Source organism: Rattus norvegicus, chromosome 14 (genome assembly GCF_021556685.1).
Source record: "Rattus norvegicus strain SHRSP/BbbUtx chromosome 14, alternate assembly SHRSP_T2T, whole genome shotgun sequence".
NCBI classification, from domain to species: Eukaryota; Metazoa; Chordata; class Mammalia; order Rodentia; family Muridae; genus Rattus; species Rattus norvegicus.
In genome coordinates, this window is record NC_141547.1 from 73,333,501 (window position 1) to 73,355,215 (window position 21,715).

General features: G+C 41.5%; 1 protein-coding gene across 3 annotated transcripts in view; it reads right to left on the reverse strand.

The window, feature by feature from the left end:
- LOC120096625 (uncharacterized) overlaps positions 1-21,715 on the reverse strand; it is a 312,239-nt gene that overhangs the window by 110,445 nt on the left and 180,079 nt on the right. For 2 of the 3 annotated variants that reach the window (XR_015637067.1, XM_087584552.1), the window contains exons 5-7: positions 9,708-9,868; positions 6,206-6,332; positions 4,036-4,131 (exon numbers count right to left, since the gene is read on the reverse strand). Coding sequence is in view for 2 of the 3 variants with exons in the window: in XM_087584552.1 (XP_087440678.1) it covers positions 6,326-6,332; positions 9,708-9,868 (168 nt within the window). In the remaining variant the exon portion in view is untranslated. The remainder of the gene's footprint in view (positions 1-4,035; positions 4,132-6,205; positions 6,333-9,707; positions 9,869-21,715) is intronic. The other variant, XM_087584553.1, reaches the window with a different exon arrangement.

Below are 21,715 nucleotides of genomic sequence, written 5' to 3' on the forward strand. Positions count from 1 at the left end.
GGGCTTAACTATGTAACCTAGTAGCTTAGCCTGGTCTTGAATTCTTGATCTTTCTGCCTTGACTTCTCAAGTGCTGAAATTACACATATGACCTACCATGACCAGTACATATTGCATACCAGTATATGTGATATCCACTAGATTCAAATAGGTGGTAGATATGAGGGATTGGAAACTCTTTGGACACTCTTTAGGAATAACTGACTTTTGTGACTTGAACACAGAGAGATAATTAAATGACCTTGAATATTTTTTTAGATCCATGTATAGAAGCCAGTGTTTCTTAAATAATCCACTGTCTTTATCAGTAAAATTGAGGTTGAAACACCTCTTGGATTTTCCAGTTTCCTGGCAAACTCAATTTTTCTGGAGAGTAACTCCTTTAGCCTCCTTGAAATCAAGGTTTATACCAATGGATTATGGGTGGAAGTAGTGTGTGTCCTGTGAAGATCTGACCTATAAAAGCGTTCTTCTCTTGCTCTCAGCTAGAAGCTTGTAATGACCATCAAGGCCACCGTTGGAACCATACCTTCAATATGGTAAGCTACTGTCACCCCTGAAATCCCTATGGTGAAGAAATGTTTCACTTACTCTCATGCTCATACCCTCTGCTGACCTGGAATACCCATGTTGATGCTAGGTATGAAGAAAACAAGTCTTGCATGCATTTTGGATGCTATACTCCTTTTCATATTTAGCCCACACAAACTAACATAAGCAATATGGTATTCTGCTTCAGCAATATATTACTATCCCTCCATGTCATTATTTCAAACTCTGCTCTCTGGTGGCTTAATTTTTATGACATACGTCATCTTTAAAGTCAATCTGTTTATTTTAATAATATGGTGTTCCCAGTAATGCAAATGTCTCTGCTTTATCACTCTATAACTTCTCTTAAACTATAGTTTTCACTGAGTCAACTCTAAATCAAGGAAATTCAGTGGTTCTTAACATCAGTTCCACAGTTTGTCATTATGTTATATAAGGGAAAAAATCTAATCATACCCCGTGGGAAAAGAGGCAGTTTATGAAATACTTTAATTCATTTTTAAAGCTAAGTAAACCAAGGTGAAAGGCGGTGACTTAGCATGACATGATCCATGACTATCAAATAATATATCATTGTCTGCCAGGCAGCCTTGAACAGAGCATTGGTGTATACAAGAGCTCTAATGTCATTTTCAAAACATTCCACTTACAAATGTTTAATTAATGTTAAGTATGTTTAATTAAAGGTTTCTACTCTTTCCTTATCTAAGCCTTCCCAAATACTGTTTTCAAATGATTCTATGTAAAGCATCATCTTCTGTTGGTTGCAAATTGGGGAACTTCTAATATTGCTCTACCGTTCATCACCCAGTCTTCAAGCATTCCTTCCATTCCCACCAATAGCTAAGGAGCTACTGTCAATTGATGGCTGCTGGGAGATGGGGCAGTATTCTTCAGGATTGATACCCCTAAGAGGACTTTTATACTACAGTGGATGGACTTGTTGTATAAGTCCCATGCACATATAGGCAACAGTAGGTGACCTCAGTGAATTTGTAACAAAGAGCACATAACATTGTGAAGGCAAATGGCAGAAGGAAATGTATGGAACTGGAGCAGAAGGAATAGGGTGATTTGAATGCCCACATTCACCAAACATATATATACATGTATAAAATTCTTAAAAACAGAAAGACATAAAAAAATAATCTGAGCCTCCTTTTCCCCAGTCTTATTCCTCTCTGCCATTAGCATCTTCATGCTCCCTACAGTTGCCAGTGTCTGTGTATTCTTGTTAATGCCTGGAGTTTACTCATCCTCACATGCAAATAGTGTTTAAAGTAGAGTATGTCATAATGGGATCTCATGCTGAAACTGCCATCCCACATCCACTTTATTGCCCAATGGCTACTTCATTATTCTCTACTTGGTTTTGTATTTTCATTCACAGAGTATTGTGAGTTTAGAATTCTAGAAGGAGACATGTTTTCATATTAGACATTGGGATGGAAAATCAACATATCCAGGAAGTAGGTTCTATTTCTTGATGTTCTACCAAATGAACATGGAGTGTTTTAAAATCAATGGTTCTTTTCTACTATACAACTCTTCCATAGGAGTAATTACACTCACATCCATACAGCCACTAATTTAATGAACTCCGAACAAGCCTCTGCTAAATGCCACATATTACTTTAGCTACTAAAAACTCATTGATGTTCTGGAAGTAGAGAACACAATATTAAGATTTGATCTGCTTTAGTATCTAACATCTAGCATCTAGCACAGCAAAGCTAGGTATCAGCCCGTCTGCATGGCAGAATGCCAGTTCTGCATAAAATCAGACCCCATTTCTGTCTGTGGTTCAAAATTCCTTCTCAAAATTCTGTCTCCACATATCTAATTCTGCCATCCTAACTCATATAAAATGCCACCTCACTCTGCTGTATTCTATATTCCTGTCTCCATGCCTAATCCCCATCCTAGACTATGTTCCGGAGTCTCTCTCCTAGCCAATCTCATGTCAACTTGACACAAGCTAGAGTTGTCTGAAAGGAGAGCACCTCAGTACAGAAACTGTGTCCTGAAGAGCCAGCTATAAGGTACTTTCTTAATTAGCAACTGGTGGAGGGACCAGCCTATTGTTGGTGGTGCCAGCCTTGGGCTCGTTGTCCTGTGTTTTATAAAAAAGCAGACATCAAGCTATGAAGAACAAACCACTAAGTAGCACCCCTCCATGGCCTCTGCATCAGCTCCTGTCATCAGGTTCCTCCTCTGTTAGAGTTTCTGTCCTGACTTCCTTCAATGATAAACATCAGTACGGAAGTGTAACCCAAAATAAGTCTCTCCAGCTTGTCTTTAGGTCATGGTGTTTTGTCAAAGCGAAAGGAATCCTATGACAGCCTCCATGCAATCCTCATACCCACCAACCTAGAAAATTGTCCTCTCTCTATCCCTAACTTCTCACATGCAAATTTTATCTCCCTGCTGTGTGCATCCCAGAGGATTTTATCTGCAAAATGGAGATAACGCTAACAACCTTGCCTTCTCTAGCCTATGCTTCAAAAGTAATGGTGAGGATCTAGCATGGCGATACTCATGAACATATAATGGATTTCTAAAAGATGCCAAGACAAATGACCCTTCATCTGTTGGGCAACAGAGTTACCTGGAGAGCTTGTGAAAACCCACTTGGGAGACTTTCACTGTCTTTGATGAGAATAACTGGGCTAACTGGCTTAACCCTTAATTGAAGGGTTATTACTGTTGCAGGGTTAAGAATCACATCCTGAAAATGTGTACCCTAGACTATTCCTTGCCTTCAGTAAAGGGCCTATTGTATACCACCAAAGTCGTTTCCTGTCTGAGTTAAGCAGAATGACCATACAAGCTACACTCTACTCTCTATTAGAGATTTCAGGAGCATAAGAAACACAGGCCTTGTCATGGTCTTGATTGGTGTGTGAGTGCTAAGCTGAGGGACCCTGATGAAGGTGGAGATTCAAGGTGGAGGAATTGCATGGGTGACAGTATGACTGCCTCCAACCAAACAGGAAGGGGATATATAGCAGACAATCATAGCAGGCAAATCTGAGAAACAATATTATGACAGGGCATTGCAAGCCCATGGAGCTTAGCACTCCTCTATGACAGGCTCTGTTATCCACTGTAACAAAAGCATACCATGTGCTCCCTGTAAACCTCCAGGGAATGTGTCATCCCTGATCTCCTGACAAGCTAAAGGGAATTTTTCCTTTCAATCGTGAGGAGACCATACTCCTTGATGTCACTCAGAGTGTGGCTGTTGCTGATAACAGCATAATTTCCCTCAGAAAATGGACTGTTCCCTTCCTCTCGTTTGCTGTGCAATTTTCTCTAAAGGATGATGGAGTGAATAACAATCGTGTATAATCCTGCGTTTGTGGGTAGGCACAAATGAGTAAATGAGGGTCCAAATCCAGCTTCTCAATGGCTCAGTCGTCCACCCGCATGTGCCACCCTATGGTCCTTAGTGAGAAGCAAACGTGGAAAGGCTTCATATACCTTACTCTGGGAGTCCAGTACTCTCTCCTCAAAACCTCTGGGGCTACAACTCCACACCTGTAGGTCACCTGATGGCCGTGTCCATCTCCAGAATCTCTGTGGAAAAGAGGAAAGTTCAGAATAACCTATGCTTGCAGTTTCTAGATATTATATCTCCTGAGAATGCCACGACTCCCTCACTGCGTCACAGAACAGTCTGGGACTTTCAGATATGCAAGTGACTCATTTTCCATCCATCAGAGATGAGACTTAAATAAATAAAAAGGTACTTGGTGGGGCGGCTGGGCCTAATGATAAGCAATTATGGGAAGCCAAATGAAGGCACTGCTTTGTGCGCGGCCTGTGAAATTGGTTAAGCAAAAAGAATAATAGCCCGTTTCAGTGATTCATCCCTTTGCTCATTTCAGAGGGAGCATTATCTCAGTTAAGTGATGCAATTAATATGAAAATGAGGGAATCATTGTTTAAGGAGATGAGGGGAGAGTGGGGAGGGGCCTAGATGCCACAGTGGGAAAGAATAAGGGCCACTGAGACGGAAATTTGCATAGGTCAGTGGCAATGTGAGGCCTTTAGCACACATTCAAAGCTTAGCTTGCATTGTAATACATTGTCATTAAATTCTCATTATAGTGACCTATGTCCAACACAATTCAATTTTTCAGAATATTAATGATAAAAAGTTAATTATACTATGGTGAAAACCTTTTGTACTGAGCCCTTAAACAAAATACAGAGAAAGTACTGTCAGTCCCTTCTGCAGCCTGTAGGTTGGGCCAGGGAGGCTAAATTTGCTCTTTTATTAACCATAACATGATTTGTAGGTTAGGGTGTTTTTGTCTGTGTGTGTGTGTGTGTGTGTGTGTGTGTGTGTGTGTGTGTGTGTGTGTGTACTTTGCAGCTCTTTTGTAACAAAGTCAGGGTGACAAATAGGTTACTTCTCTCTCCATTCTATTACGAGTTGACATTCTTGAACACAGACCAATAAGAAAACAGAAATTTTAAAAGAGTATGTGACAAAAAGAACTGGTAGATTTCATCACTTGGGCTAGATTCTGATGGTATATATGTTACCAGTTTATGTGGTATCTAAGCATATCATGTCATAAACTACTGGACTCTGAATGAAGGGAAAAGGGGGAGAGAGAATGTATTTCCTAGCAGATCTCATCTAGCTTTTGTGCATTCTCACTTATGTCTATGTCCTTGAGCCAGTGGCCAAACTCCTTGGAATTCAGCATCTTCATGGATAGAGAACAGGCACAAGAAGCTGTAGTGAATGTTTTACCTCAACTATAGCCAGAGTTTTACCCTAAAAAGTAGGGCTCATAGAGGCTCACCAAGACTGAAATGGCAATCACAGTGTGTGTGTGGATCTGCATTAGGTTCTCTGCATATATGTTATGGTTGTATAGCCTGATGTTCTTGTTGGACTTCTAACAGGGGAAGTAGGGCTGTGTATGACTCTTTTACTTGTTCTTAAGACACTTTTCCTCCAAGTTGGCTGCCTGACCCAGTCCTGATATGAGAGTTTGTGCCTAGTCGTATTGTAACTTGTGCTGTGTTCAATTGATATCCCTCAGAGTCTTGCTCTTTTATGAAGGGATATGGAGGAACAGTGGATCTGTGGGTGGGAAGGGATGCTGGGAGGAAAAGAGGAAGCTGAAAGTATATTCAGGATTTATCATATGAGAGAACAAATTAAAAATTAAAAATAAGACGTCTAGATCTTTATGTCATAGAGTAATGAAGATTCCTGTCTCTCTCTACATTTGGCCAAGAGTGGAAAATCTTCAAATAAGGACTGGAAAGTGAGAGATAACTCAAGCTAATACTGTGAGAAGCCAAGAAAAGGTGACTAAGTCCCTTACAAATGGAGTGAAGGTGGACAGAGGAGAAAAACCTGGTTAAACATGCCAACCCAGCCAGCGTTAGGACAGTATGATGGCACTCTGCCAACTCAGGTGAGATAGGGGCACAGTAACACTCAGAGTAACATGAGACTGGGACACTGAAATTAAAGCAGCGGTGGTCCTTGGTTTTGAGCTTTCTATAGTTTAGACAAGCCTCATTGTCATTTATATTACATAAATACACCAGGGAATACTGCTTCTCCAGTAGAAGAAAAAGACTTCATTTGTAGAAAGTATACAAAGCACACATTGATGCCTACCTGATACTTTACCTGCCTCTCTGGTGGCAGTGGAGGATTTAACATGGCCTACAGACTGTTCTCTGCACACATTCAGTTTCATAAGGTAGACTACACCAGGCTTGGAGGGCAGAGAGCGTGTCAATATCTGGAAAACAAATCAAAGAGAGAAAGAAGAATGAGAAACCAGAGTGTGGGTGGTGGGAGGAGTCTCTAAAGAATGAAGTTGTACTCGGTCAGTGAGCAGTGGGAGGAGGCCATTTAAGGATTAAAAAGGGATGTGCAGCCATGACCATAATGGAAAAACAACAGACAAGGAAAGGAAATGGGGGGATAGCAGAGACTGGAGAACAGTTAAGAAGAAGATTGAAATCAAAACCTTTTTGTCCCCATTTGGATGCCACTTATATGCTTCTTTCTGTGACACACTGTACTCCTGACTCCATGTGTAAGCCTCAGGAGGTATCTAAGAACAGGACTCTTTTTGCTATGAATGGATCCTCAACTAGCTTGACTTATTTTATAGGTTAAACCATTCATAAAGGCACAGGGCATTCCAGGCCAATGGCTTCTAGGCATGAGTTAGCATACAGATGACCTAACATGCGCATGACATCTCAGACAAAAGTCTTTGAAGTTAGAGCTGGCGATTGGTACTTTGAACAAGCAGTCTAGATCAGTCTAGCAAGTTAGACAGGAAAATGCTTGAAGGAACAAGCAATTTGTAAAAGATTGTTCTGTAGAGGCCAGAATGGTCTACTTTCTTCTGAGACAAGCATTATATATTTGTTTGTACTTAACCATTTTCCTAAAACATTGGCCTTGTTTACAAACACACCCATTAAATGTTTGCCAGTTATATAAAATTAGCACATACATGAAGAGTGGGATAGAGTTCCCAGCATTTCTCAAAGAGCTAAGTGTGCTAGGTGGTTCAGCCTGGATGCCAGGAGTAGAGGGAGAGAAGTTCCGCAAGGGTACACCATATTAAAAATGAAATAGGGTTTGAATTCCACGATTATAAAGACTGCATTTGAACTAAGCTCTCAAAAGATTTGCAGTATTTAAATAAGAAAGCATCATTTTTCATGCTAAAGGCACAGCATGAACACATGGAGAAATGAGAATGACCAAGGCAATGCCAGTGGATGACAAGGATCCCAGGGTTGCCAGGCACATCGTCTGAGGCAGACTCCTGGAGGCCTTGAGCATCTTGCATGGACACTGGCCTATTTGTTGGTGGGCTGTGGGGAGACAGTGAATATGTGGAAAGATGAGAGTAGGCAGAATTTAGGGTTATTATAAAGCAAGCCAAAAATTAAAGAGGCAGAAGACTAGAAATTGGGGTATGTGCTAGGAAAATGAGGCAGACATTGAGGTCCAAAAAGCCTCCTGCAAAATTAGAAAAGAACCCTGAGTAGAAATGAGAGATACAACACATAACATTGTGTAAATGTAGCAGACAGAGGCAAACATTGAACACTATTCAAACCAACTCCAGATCTCCTTCTAAGGTAGGGTAAAAAGCCTCCACTTTCTGCAACCTATCTGCAGAGCAGTTAATCTTTCTCTGTACTTGGTCCTCTTTTCCCTTGAAAATGGATCTTTTCCTGATTTAAAACTGACTCTGCTTCTGCTTCAACTGGTCTCTTCTCAATTCTTAGTTTAGTAACAGAGGAGCCTCAGATCCTTCCAATGCCAGTTCCTAAACACAAATGTATACCCATATCAGTTAAACACTATTTAACCGACTGCTAAAATGCTCAGAATAAGAATGAGTAGCCAACCCATGCCCAGATCCATTGCTTCTAGTCAGTCAACCCCAATAGCTACTCCACTTCAGAGCTGCTGGACCATGAGAAGGAGCCAGTACCACAGAACTAGATCCAAGAGCACATCATCTTTCTAAAGATGAAAACCTGAGGCAATGGCTGTGATCTTAGAAGTCTCAGTGATGGTCTAGTATTTATGGTGCTTCAGAGACCAGAGACCTTGACCCAGACCAATGACTTATGGCAATGAGTAGTTGCATATTGAGCTACATGGGCAAAACATGACTAACTCACTGCATTTTCTGATGCCACTTTTGATGCCAAATTTCTGGTGGAGGAATTGGAAGGATAGAGAAACAGAGTGGTGCATATGCCACAGACAGAGGTTGACCTATATTGATGTCAGAGTTCTAAGCTATCACCTGAGGCCATGTTGAAGTATGTGGCCTGTACTACTGCCTGATGATGTCCATGGGTCAGAAGCCTTCCAGTAGCCACAAAGATGTGAGCAGCCTGTGATTTCAGCCAAGGGCCATGCTGTTGTCTGTGGTCCTACTGAAGTCAGGGCCAAGTTGATGACCATGTTGTACCAAAAGCCATGCGTATGTCTATGGTGTGCTGCTGCCTGAAGCCATGGTGATCTCCATTGGCTAGGCTGCTGCCAGAGACCTACTGGTGTCGATGGCCAATATTGCCACTGGAGACTGTGCTGAGGTCTATGGCTCGTGCTTACACCAGAGGTAGGTGGACGTCCAATCTATGCTGTTCCCAGATACCATATGAAAGTCCATGTTCCATGTTCTTACTGACTGTAAAGGACAAGGAAGCTTCTCTTCAGGGATATCAATGACTGTAGACTGGCAGTTGAGAAAGACCTAGAAGGCTTCTGTGACAAGCCCAATCCTACTCAAAATGAACAACCTAGACAGAAACCCATTGAAGAGCAGTCTTTAATAGAGATAAGAATGTTGAAGTGTAGCTCTCCACAATCTATGGCTATTGGCAGGGGTAGTGATGAGGGGGGACTTACTTTTATGTAAAAGGCTGGCTACCCAGAATTTGACAAGGCTCCATTGACTCTATAAGTCCAATTTGCATTTTGTGAGGAGGCTACAAGAGTAGGGGCTGGGAAGGAAGTGTGGGGAGGCCAAAAGAGTAGGGGGCAGACTTGGGAGGAATGAGAAGTAAGGTTGACCAGGGTATATTATATGAATCTTCGAAATAATCAATAAAAATGATATGTTAAATAAAAAAATAGACAACTGCTTTCAGGCTAGAGAGGAGTCAATATGATGATTCTGTTTTCATTTGTCACTTGGAAGATACATGTCTCAGTTTCCTCCTCTGTCAAATGACATTAATGTTCCAGTAATAATCCTCTCCAGGACTATTAATAGCATAGATCAAAAGGGCAATCAGGCAATGTTTCAGTGGGACCATTGTGAGGCTGACAAGGTTTCTTCCTAAGGAAAGGAAGGCACAGAAGACAATCTTTGGATGATTGAAACAGAGAAGAGGAGGCTGACCTCAAGTTCTCTAAAGCCTTTTCCCCTGTCAGCTATTTGAAGCTCTCATTGAGTCTGCAGCACAATTCAAACCTCCTTAAATCAACTGCCCATCTATGTCTTTGCCTTCTTCGGCTTTAAGCTAACCTACACCTTCAATGGGTCTCAGCTCATATACTTCACAATGAGGCACACATTCCAGCAGTAGGGCATATTTAGGAAGTGACATGAAAATCTACATCTTACCCAAAGTTTGATGTCTCCAGGCAAATGGGTGGATGATACAGATTTTCTTCTGAGGTAAAGGTGACATCTTCTCTGACAGGAAGAGAGGAAGAGGTGCAAGATGTAGATCCGTGGAGACAAGACTGGGACTGTAATGCTGAAGATATATTTTTGTTCTTTTCCTTCAGGCAAAGGAGGCCATAAAAAGAGTCATGATTCAGCGCTTCAGTGATGTGTGTGAGCCCATGGGGCCCTTCAGCAGTATTTCCTACGGAGTTCTCCACTTTCTTTCAGTTCATTTTTCTCCCTCATCTGCTTCCCACACCCCTGTCAAGATCCTCATTCAAGGCCCCATCATGATTCATTTACAAGTGAATACCACACAGAAACTTCAAACTTCAAGTCCCTACTCACCCAAAGAGAGATTTCTAGCTCCAAAACCTGTTTGTTCTTTCTTGTTTGCTCCTGAAAACCCACAGCCCAGATCAGAGTTCAACCCTCTACTCCTTGCTTGCAATCCCGAAGTTGAGCCTAGTCACAGGATCATCTCCATTCTGGAAGTTGATCTCCAGTGCTGAATGACAGATACTTGCGTGAGAAGAACAAAAAGTCATCTGCATTCAGAAGTTTTCAGTTACATCCTGGAACTTTGTGCCACACTATAGAATCTCATAACTCAGCTTAATGGAAGAAAGAAGGTCATGAGGGAAAATCCCTGCATCTAACTGTTACATCGGTAGGTGACACTCAACAGATTTGTGGAGAGACTAGAAAACCGGGATCTTAATTAAGGTTATTATATTCTGTACTAATGAGATTAATTGACTTATGGCTAGTTAGAAGCTCACACTCCTTTGTTCTGCATTGCTAATTATTCTTATTCATTTCTACAGTTGCTGAATTATAAGCTGCACTATAGTAATGAAAGAAAAAGATTTTCATGCCTTGTGCTGAGCTGTGCAATGAAAGGGTAATTTAAAGGGGTAAAAACATTCATAAGAAAGGCAGCAAGAAAGACTCTCTCATTTGTGGTTCTTAACTTACGTGGACAAGAAAGCCTGATGAAAGAGCTTGAAGGAGCTTGAGACCCCATATGAACAACAATGCCAACCAACCAGAGCTTCCAGGGACTAAGCCACTACCTAAAGACTATACATGGACTGACCCTGGACTCTGACCTCATAGGTAGCAATGAATAGCCCAGTAAGAGCACCAGTGGAAGGGAAAGCCCTTGGTCCTGCCAAGACTGAACCCCAAGTGAACGTGATTGTTGGCGGAAGGATGGTAATGGGGGGAGGATGTGGAGGGGAACACCCATAGAGAAGGGGAGGAGGAGGGGTTAGGGGGATGTTGGCCCAGAAACCAACTGGGAAGGGGAATAACAATCAAAATGTAAATAAGAAATACTCAAGTTAATAAAGATGAAAAAAAAAGAAAGAAAGAAAGAAAGCCTGATGTAGGAGAATGCCCATGACAGTTTGCACTCTGCTGTTTTCTGAGCTTTAAGGTACTCTCTGAATGCTCTGGACAAAATTAGCGATTCAAAGTCATCCAGAATCTGTTTCCCAATCACATGTCTGGGGCTCCAAACCTTTATAGCTCCCAAATTTTATGCTCAGAGACTTATCTTCAAAGAGAAAAATTACTACTACTACTGCTACTACTATTACTACTACTACCGCCACTGCCACCACCACCACCACCACCATTTTCAACATGTCTTATACCCTTAAAATAAGTATAAGCCCTTATTTCTGGTGGGTGGCATGAATCAAAATAGCACCTACATGCAACAGCATAGACAGCACTTAGCAAAAGCATTCAGTTCATGTGAGCTGTTCATGACATTAACTATCGTTTTCTTTCTAAAAGTTTCCCAAAGTCCACCTGGCTAAGGGAAGTCCGTCCCCAGGCCAGTTTCTACCATCTAGGCAAACTTCATCTATTAGGTTTGGGAGAGACTGAAACAACCCAGCATTTTACTCCTTTCTGTACACAGGGTAGTAGTAGCCTTGCCTTCCAGAACCATTAGGGACCAATGCTCCAATACTCACAGCCATAAGCACACATCACCCTCCCACATGAGGCAACAGCAATGAGCAAAAGTTATCTTAGCAGCTAATAGAGGAATGTTCATTGTGAAAAACCCAATGCTTATTTTACAAGAGGATACGATACAGATCACATATTTTAGATCTCAAAGACTGCATGCAAGTTGGAATATGTTTTCTGTGACACCTTCTAAATATATGATGGAGAGAAGAATGCCTATGGAGAAAGCACTTTCCTTTCTTTCTCCTTCAGTAGATTGAGAGCATCCAGTCTTGAAGGTCCTTGATATATTTGGAGCTGGCTGTGTGCAAGGTGAACCATGAGGATCTAGTTTCATTCTTCTCTGTGCAGCTATCCAGTTTGATCAGCTCCATTGGTTGAAAATGCGCTCTTTTCTCCAATGAGTATTTTCAGCGTCTTTGTCAAAAATCTGGTGGCTCTAAGTGCATGGACTTATATCTGGGACTTCAATTATATTCCATAGGTCGATGTGTCAGTTTTTATGCTAGTATGCTGCTGTTTTTGTTAATATAGCTGTGAAATATAATTTGGAATTAGGGATGGTGATACCTCTGGGAATACTGAGTATGATTCTTGGATTATTCTTGGTACATTTGTATGTTTCCATGTGCATTTTAAGACGGGCTTTATTTCTTTATTTCTATGAAGAATTATACTCTAATGTTGGTAAAGATTGTATTGTTCTGTGTATTGTTTTTGATAGGGTGACCATCTTCAAAGTATCAAATCTATGAATCCCAGAGTGTGAAAGGCCTTTGTTGTGGGATCTTTGGCAATTCCTTTCTTGAGAATGCTATACCTTACATTGTAGATGTCTTTCTTTTTGATGATTATATTTACTCAAAGATATTTGGGGAACTATTGTGAATGGAATTGCTTTTACTATGTTGTTGTTACTATGCTTACATTGGTATATAGGAAAACTTGATTTTTTTTTACAGAGTCATCAGTTCTTAAGGTTAAAGCATGAGATTTTAGCAGAAACAGCACCAGTTAATCTCTCGGTTTTCAGAAAATCCTTACCTGTTCTCCAGCATGTCACAGAGAACAGAGAGAGCCAAATTTAACTTTATCACATACTTTCATCACGGGATAGTTATCCAGTTAGAACATGCTTTAGTTCATCACTAAATCAAGAACATTTGACTCTTTCCAAACATTCACAGGAAGTCACACAGGAAAGTAACTCAACATACTTCACCTCTGTGAACGAGCGCCTTCAAGTCCCATTAGATAGTTTCCTGTCTCTACAAGATTAACTCCTTGCTATTTCCCTTCAGTTAAGACTTAAAAAAAATGGAAAAGTACATGGTTTTTTTTTTTCATTTTTTTTTTATTAACTTGAGTATTTCTTATATACATTTCGAATGTTATTCCCTTTCCCGGTTTCCGGGCAAACATCCCCCTCCCCCTTCCCCTTCCTTATGGGTGTTCCCCTCCCAACCCTCCCCCCATTGCCGCCCTCCCCCCATAGACTAGTTCACTGGGGGTTCAATCTTAGCAGGACCCAGGGCTTCCCCTTCCACTGGTGCTCTTACTAGGATATTCATTGCTACCTATGGGGTCAGAGTCCAGGGTCAGTCCATGTATAGTCTTTAGGTAGTGGCTTAGTCCCTGGAAGCTCTGATTGCTTGGCATTGTTGTACTTTTGGGGTCTCGAGCCCCTTCAAGCTCTTCCAGTTCTTTCTCTGATTCCTTCAATAGAGGACCTATTCTCAGTTCAGTGGTTTGCTGCTGGCATTCGCCTCTGTATTTGCTGTATTCTGGCTGTGTCTCTCAGGAGCGATCTACATCCGGCTCCTATCGGTCTGCACTTCTTTGCTTCATCCATCTTGTCTAATTGGGTGGCTGTATATGTATGGGCCACATGTGGGGCAGGCTCTGAATGGGTGTTCCTTCAGTCTCTGTTTTAATCTTTGCCTCTCCCTTCCCTGCCAAGGGTATTCTTTTTCCTCATTTAAAGAAGGAGTGAAGCATTCACATTTTGATCATCCGTCTTGAGTTTCGTTTGTTCTAGGGATCTAGGGTAATTCAAGCATTTGGGCTAATAGCCACTTATCAATGAGTGCATACCATGTATGTCTTTCTGTGATTGGGTTAGCTCACTAAGGATGATATTTTCCAGTTCCAACCATTTGCCTACGAATTTCATGAACTCGTTGTTTTTGATAGCTGAGTAATATTCCATTGTGTAGATGTACCACATTTTGTGTATCCATTCCTCTGTTGAAGGGCATCTGGGTTCTTTCCATTTTCTGGCTATTATAAATAAGACTGCGATGAACATAGTGGAGCACGTGTCTCTTTTATATGTTGAGGCATCTTTTGGGTATATGCCCAAGAGAGGTATAGCTGGATCCTCAGGCAGTTCAATGTCCAATTTTCTGAGGAACCTCCAGACTGATTTCCAGAATGGTTTTCCCAGTCTGCAATCCCACCAACAATGGAGGAGTGTTCCTCTTTCTCCACATCCTCGCCAGCATCTGCTGTCACCTGAGTTTTTGATCTTAGCCAATCGCACTGGTGAGAGGTGAAATCTCAGGGTTGTTTTGATTTGCATTTCCCTTATGACTAAAGATGTTGAACATTTCTTTAGGTGTTTCTCAGCCATTCGGCATTCCTCAGCTGTGAATTCTTTGTTTAGCTCTGAACCCCATTTTTAATAGGGTTATTTGTTTCCCTTCGGTCTAACTTCTTCAGGTCTTTGTATATTTTGGATATAAGGCCTCTATCTGTTGTAGGATTGGTACAGATCTTTTCCCAATCTGTTGGTTGCCGTTTTCTCCTAACCACAGTGTCCTTTGCCTTACAGAAGCTTTGCAGTTTTATGAGATCCCATTTGTCGATTCTTGATCTTAGAGCATAAGCCATTGGTGTTTTGTTCAGGAAATTTTTTCCAGTGCCCATGTGTTCCAGATGCTTCCCTAGTTTTTCTTCTATTAGTTTGAGTGTGTCTGGTTTGATGTGGACGTCCTTGATCCACTTGGACTTAAGCTTTGTACAGGGTGATAAGCATGGATCGATCTGCATTCTTCTACATGTTGCTCTCCAGTTGAACCAGCACCATTTGCTGAAAATGCTATCTTTTTTCCATTGGATGGTTTTGGCTCCTTTGTCAAAAATCAAGTGACCATAGGTGTGTGGGTTCATTTCTGGGTCTTCAATTCTATTCCATTGGTCTATCTGTCTGTCTCTGTACCAATACCATGCAGTTTTTATCACTATTGCTCTGTAATACTGCTTGAGTTCAGGGATAGTGATTCCCCCTGAAGTCCTCTTATTGTTGAGGATAGCTTTAGCTATCCTGGGTTTTTTGTTATTCCAGATGAATTTGCAAATTGTTCTGTCTAACTCTTTGAAGAATTGGATTGGTATTTTGATGGGGATTGCATTGAATCTGTAGATTGCTTTTGGTAAAATGGCCATTTTTACTATATTAATCCTGCCAATCCATGAGCATGGGAGATATTTCCATCTTCTGAGGTCTTCTTCAATTTCCTTCCTCAGTGTCTTGAAGTTTTATTGTACAGATCTTTTACTTGCTTGGTGAAAGTCACACCGAGGTACTTTATATTATTTGGGTCTATTATGAAGGGTGTCGTTTCCCTAATTTCTTTCTCGGCTTGTTTCTCTTTTGTATAGAGGAAGGCAACTGATTTATTTGAGTTAATTTTATACCCAGCCACTTTGCTGAAGTTGTTTATCAGCCTAATAGTTCTCTGGTGGAACTTTTGGGATCACTTAAATATACTATCATGTCATCTGCAAATAGTGATATTTTGACCTCTTCTTTTCCGATCTGTATCTCCTTGATCTCCTTTTGTTGTCTGATTGCTCTGGCTAGAACTTCAAGAACTATATTGAATAAGTAGGGAGAGAGTGGGCAGCCTTGTCTAGTCCCTGATTTTAGTGGGATTGCTTCAAGTTTCTCTCCATTTAGTTTAATGTTAGCAACTGGTTTGCTGTATATGGCTTTTACTATGTTTAGGTATGGGCCTAGAATTCCTATTCTTTCCAGGACTTTTATCATGAAGGGGTGTTGAATTTTGTCAAATGCTTTCTCAGCATCTAATGAAATGATCATGTGGTTCTGTTCTTTCAGTTTGTTTATATAATGGATCACGTTGATGGTTTTCCGTATATTAAACCATCCCTGCATGCCTGGGATGAAGCCTACTTGATCATGGTGGATGATTGTTTTGATGTGCTCTTGAATTCGGTTTGCCAGAATTTTATTGAGTATTTTTGCGTCGATATTCATAAGGGAAATTGGTCTGAAGTTCTCTTTCTTTGTTGTGTCTTTGTGTGGTTTAGGTATAAGAGTAATTGTGGCTTCGTAGAAGGAATTCGGTAGGGCTCCATCTATTTCAATTTTGTGGAATAGTTTGGATAATATTGGTATGAGGTCTTCTATGAAGGTTTGATAGAATTCTGCACTAAACCCGTCTGGACCTGGGCTCTTTTTGGTTGGAAGACCTTTAATGACTGCTTCTATTTCCTTAGGAGTTATGGGGTTGTTTAACTGGTTTATCTGTTCCTGATTTAACTTCGATACCTGGTATCTGTCTAGGAAATTGTCCATTTCCTGAAGATTTTCAATTTTTGTTGAATATAGGTTTTTATAGTAAGATCTGATGATTTTTTGAATTTCCTCTGAATCTGTAGTTATGTCTCCCTTTTCATTTCTAATTTTGTTAATTTGGACGCAGTCTCTGTGTCCTCTCGTTAGTCTGGCTAAGGGTTTATCTATCTTGTTGATTTTCTCAGAGAACCAACTTTTGGTTCTGTTGATTCTTTCTATGGTCCTTTTTGTTTCTACTTGGTTGATTTCAGCTCTGAGTTTGATTATTTCCTGCCTTCTACTCCTCCTGGGTGTATTTGCTTCTTTTTGTTCTAGAGCTTTTAGGTGTGCTGTCAAGCTGCAGACATATGCTCTTTCCTGTTTCTTTCTGCAGGCACTCAGCGCTATGAGTTTTCCTCTTAGCACAGCTTTCATTGTGTCCCATAAGTTTGGGTATGTTGTATCTTCATTTTCATTAAATTCTAAAAAGTTTTTAATTTCTTTCTTTATTTCTTCCTTGACCAGGTTATCATTGAGTAGAGCATTGTTCAATTTCCACGTATATGTGGGCATTCTTCCCTTATTGTTATTGAAGACCAGTTTTAGGCCGTGGTGGTCCGATAGCACGCATGGGATTATTTCTATCTTTCTGTACCTGTTGAGGCCCGTTTTTTGACCAATTATATGGTCAATTTTGGAGAAAGTACCATGAGGAGCTGAGAAGAAGGTATATCCTTTTGCTTTAGGATAGAATGTTCTATAAATATCCGTTAAGTCCATTTGGCTCATGACTTCTCTTAGTCTGTCGACATCACTGTTTAATTTCTGTTTCCATGATCTGTCCATTGATGAGAGTGGTGTGTTGAAATCTCCCACTATTATTGTGTGAGGTGCAATGTGTGTTTTGAGCTTTAGTAAGGTTTCTTTTACGTATGTAGGTGCCCTTGTATTTGGGGCATAGATATTTAGGATTGAGAGTTCATCTTGGTGGATTTTTCCTTTGATGAATATGAAGTGTCCTTCCTTATCTTTTTTGATGACTTTTAGTTGGAAATTGATTTTATTTGATATTAGAATGGCTACTCCAGCTTGCTTCTTCTGACCATTTGCTTGGAAAGTTGTTTTCCAGCCTTTCACTCTGAGGTAGTGTCTGTCTTTGTCTCTGAGGTGTGTTTCCTGTAGGCAGCAGAATGCAGGGTCCTCGTTGCGTATCCAGTTTGTTAATCTATGTCTTTTTATTGGGGAGTTGAGGCCATTGATATTGAGAGATATTAAGGAATAGTGATTATTGTTTCCCTTTATATTCATATTTGGATGTGAGGTTATGTTTGTGTGCTTTCATTCTCTTTGTTTTGTTGCCAAGACGATTCGTTTCTTGCTTCTTCTAGGGTATATCTTGCCTCCTTATGTTGGGCTTTACCATTTATTATCCTTTGTAGTGCTGGATTTGTAGAAAGATATTGTGTAAATTTGGTTTTGTCATGGAATATCTTGGTTTCTCCATCAATGTTAATTGAGAGTTTTGCTGGATACAGTAACCTGGGCTGGCATTTGAGTTCTCTTAGGGTCTGTATGACATCAGTCCAGGATCTTCTAGCCTTCATAGTTTCTGGCGAGAAGTCTGGTGTGATTCTGATAGGTCTCCCTTTATATGTTACTTGACCTTTTTCCCTTACTGCTTTTAATATTCTTTCTTTATTTTGTGCGTTTGGTGTTTTGACAATTATGTGACGGGAGGTGTTTCTTTTCTGGTCCAATCTATTTGGAGTTCTGTAGGCTTCTTGTATGCCTATGGGTATCTCTTTTTTTAGGTTAGGGAAGTTTTCTTCTATGATTTTGTTGAAGATATTTACTGGTCCTTTGAGCTGGAAGTCTTCACTCTCTTCTATACCTATTATCCTTAGGTTTGATCTTCTCATTGAGTCCTGGATTTTCTGTATGTTTTGGACCAGTAGCTTTTTCCGCTTTACATTATCTTTGACAGTTGAGTCAATGATTTCTATGGAATCTTCTGCTCCTGAGATTCTCTCTTCCATCTCTTGTATTCTGTTGGTGAAGCTTGTATCTACAGCTCCTTGTCTCTTCTTTTGGTTTTCTATATCCAGGGTTGTTTCCATGTGTTCTTTCTTGATTGCTTCTATTTCCATTTTTAATTCCTTCAACTGTTTGATTGTGTTTTCCTGGAATTCTTTCAGGGACTTTTGCGATTCCTCTCTGTAGGCTTCTACTTGTTTATTAATGTTTTCCTGTGTTTCCCTAAGTGTGTTCATGTCTTTCTTGAAGTCCTCCAGCATCATGATCAAATATGATTTTGAAATTAGATCTTGCTTTTCTGGTGTGTTTGGATATTCCATGTTTGTTTTGGTGGGAGAATTGGGCTCCGATGATGGCATGTAGTCTTGGTTTCTGTTGCTTGGGTTCCTGCGCTTGCCTCTCGCCATCAGATTATCTCTAGTGTTACTTTGTTCTGCTATTTCTGACAGTGGCTAGACTGTCCTATAAGCCTGTTTGTCAGGAGTGCTGTAGACCTGTTTTCCTGTTTTCTTTCAGTCAGTTATGGGGACAGAGTGTTCTGCTTTCGGGTGTGTAGTTTTTCCTCTCTACAGGTCTTCAGCTGTTCCTGTGGGCCTGTGTCTTGAGTTCACCAGGCAGCTTTCTTGCAGCAGAAAATTTGGTCTTACCTGTGGTCCCGAGGCTCAAGTTCGCTCGTGGGGTGCTGCCCAGGGGCTCTCTGCAGCGGCAGCAACCAGGAAGACCTGTGCCACCCCTTCCGGGAGCTTCAGTGCCCCAGGGTTCCAGATGGTCTTTGGCTTTTTCCTCTGGCGTCCGAGATGTGTGTGCAGGGAGCAGTCTCTTCTGGTTTCCCAGGCTTGTCTGCCTCTCTGACGGTTTAGCTCTCCCTCCCACGGGATTTGGGTGCAGAGAACTGTTTATCCGGTCTGTTTCTTTCAGGTTCTGGCGGTGTCTCAGGCAGGTGTCCTGCCGCTCCTGGGCCCTCCCCCACGGGAGCCCAGAGGCCTTATACAGTTTCCTCTTGGGCCAGGGATGTGGGCAGGGGTGAGCAGTGTTGGTGGTCTCTTCCGCTCTGCAGCCTCAGGAGTGCCCACCTGACCAGGCGGTTGGGTCTCTCTCTCATGGGGTCTGGGAGCAGAGAGCTGCTGCGGGCCAGGATCCGCGGGTGTGGGACTTCCGGTAAACACAGAACGTGCCCGGTCCTAGAGAAATTCTGCTTCCGTGTGTCCCAAGCTCACCAGGCAGCTTTCTTGCAGCAGAAAATTTGGTCTTACCTGTGGTCCCGAGGCTCAGGTTCGCTCGTGGGGTGCTGCCCAGGGGCTCTCTGCAGCGGCAGCAACCAGGAAGCAAGTACATGGTTTTTTTTTTTTTTTTTTTTTTGATTTTTTTTTTTTTTTTATTAACTTGAGTATTTCTTATATACATTTCGAGTGTTATTCCCTTTCCCGGTTTCCGGGCAAACATCCCCCTCCCCCCTCCCCTTCCTTATGGGTGTTCCCCTCCCAACCCTCCCCCCATTGCCGCCCTCCCCCCATAGACTAGTTCACTGTGGGTTCAGTCTTAGCAGGACCCAGGGCTTCCCCTTCCACTGGTGCTCTTACTAGGATATTCATTGCTACCTATGGGGTCAGAGTCCAGGGTCAGTCCATGTATAGTCTTTAGGTAGTGGCTTAGTCCCTGGAAGCTCTGGTTGCTTGGCATTGTTGTACTTTTGGGGTCTTGAGCCCCTTCAAGCTCTTCCAGTTCTTTCTCTGATTCCTTCAATAGGGGACCTATTCTCAGTTCAGTGGTTTGCTGCTGGCATTCGCCTCTATATTTGCTGTATTCTGGCTGTGTCTCTCAGGAGCAATCTACATCCGGCTCCTGTCGGTCTGCACTTCTTTGCTTCATCCATCTTGTCTAATTGGGTGGCTGTATATGTATGGGCCACATGTGGGGCAGGCTCTGAATGGGTGTTCCTTCAGTCTCTGTTTTAATCTTTGCCTCTCCCTTCCCTGCCAAGGGTATTCTTTTTCCTCATTTAAAGAAGGAGTGAAGCATTCACATTTTGATCATCCGTCTTGAGTTTCGTTTGTTCTAGGGATCTAGGGTAATTCAAGCATTTGGGCTAATAGCCACTTATCAATGAGTGCATACCATGTATGTCTTTCTGTGATTGGGTTAGCTCACTCAGGATGATATTTTCCAGTTCCAACCATTTGCCTACGAATTTCATAAACTCGTTGTTTTTGATAGCTGAGTAATATTCCATTGTGTAGATGTACCACATTTTCTGTATCCATTCCTCTGTTGAAGGGCATCTGGGTTCTTTCCAGCTTCTGGCTATTATAAATAAGGCTGCGATGAACATAGTGGAGCACGTGTCTCTTTTATATGTTGAGGCATCTTTTGGGTATATGCCCAAGAGAGGTATAGCTGGATCCTCAGGCAGTTCAATGTCCAATTTTCTGAGGAACCTCCAGACTGATTTCCAGAATGGTTTTCCCAGTCTGCAATCCCACCAACAATGGAGGAGTGTTCCTCTTTCTCCACATCCTCGCCAGCATCTGCTGTCACCTGAGTTTTTGATCTTAGCCAATCGCACTGGTGAGAGGTGAAATCTCAGGGTTGTTTTGATTTGCATTTCCCTTATGACTAAAGATGTTGAACATTTCTTTAGGTGTTTCTCAGCCATTCGGCATTCCTCAGCTGTGAATTCTTTGTTTAGCTCTGAACCCCATTTTTAATAGGGTTATTTGTTTCCCTTCGGTCTAACTTCTTCAGGTCTTTGTATATTTTGGATATAAGGCCTCTATCTGTTGTAGGATTGGTACAGATCTTTTCCCAATCTGTTGGTTGCCGTTTTCTCCTAACCACAGTGTCCTTTGCCTTACAGAAGCTTTGCAGTTTTATGAGATCCCATTTGTCGATTCTTGATCTTAGAGCATAAGCCATTGGTGTTTTGTTCAGGAAATTTTTTCCAGTGCCCATGTGTTCCAGATGCTTCCCTAGTTTTTCTTCTATTAGTTTGAGTGTGTCTGGTTTGATGTGGACGTCCTTGATCCACTTGGACTTAAGCTTTGTACAGGGTGATAAGCATGGATCGATCTGCATTCTTCTACATGTTGCTCTCCAGTTGAACCAGCACCATTTGCTGAAAATGCTATCTTTTTTCCATTGGATGGTTTTGGCTCCTTTGTCAAAAATCAAGTGACCATAGGTGTGTGGGTTCATTTCTGGGTCTTCAATTCTATTCCATTGGTCTATCTGTCTGTCTCTGTACCAATACCATGCAGTTTTTATCACTATTGCTCTGTAATACTGCTTGAGTTCAGGGATAGTGATTCCCCCTGAAGTCCTCTTATTGTTGAGGATAGCTTTAGCTATCCTGGGTTTTTTGTTA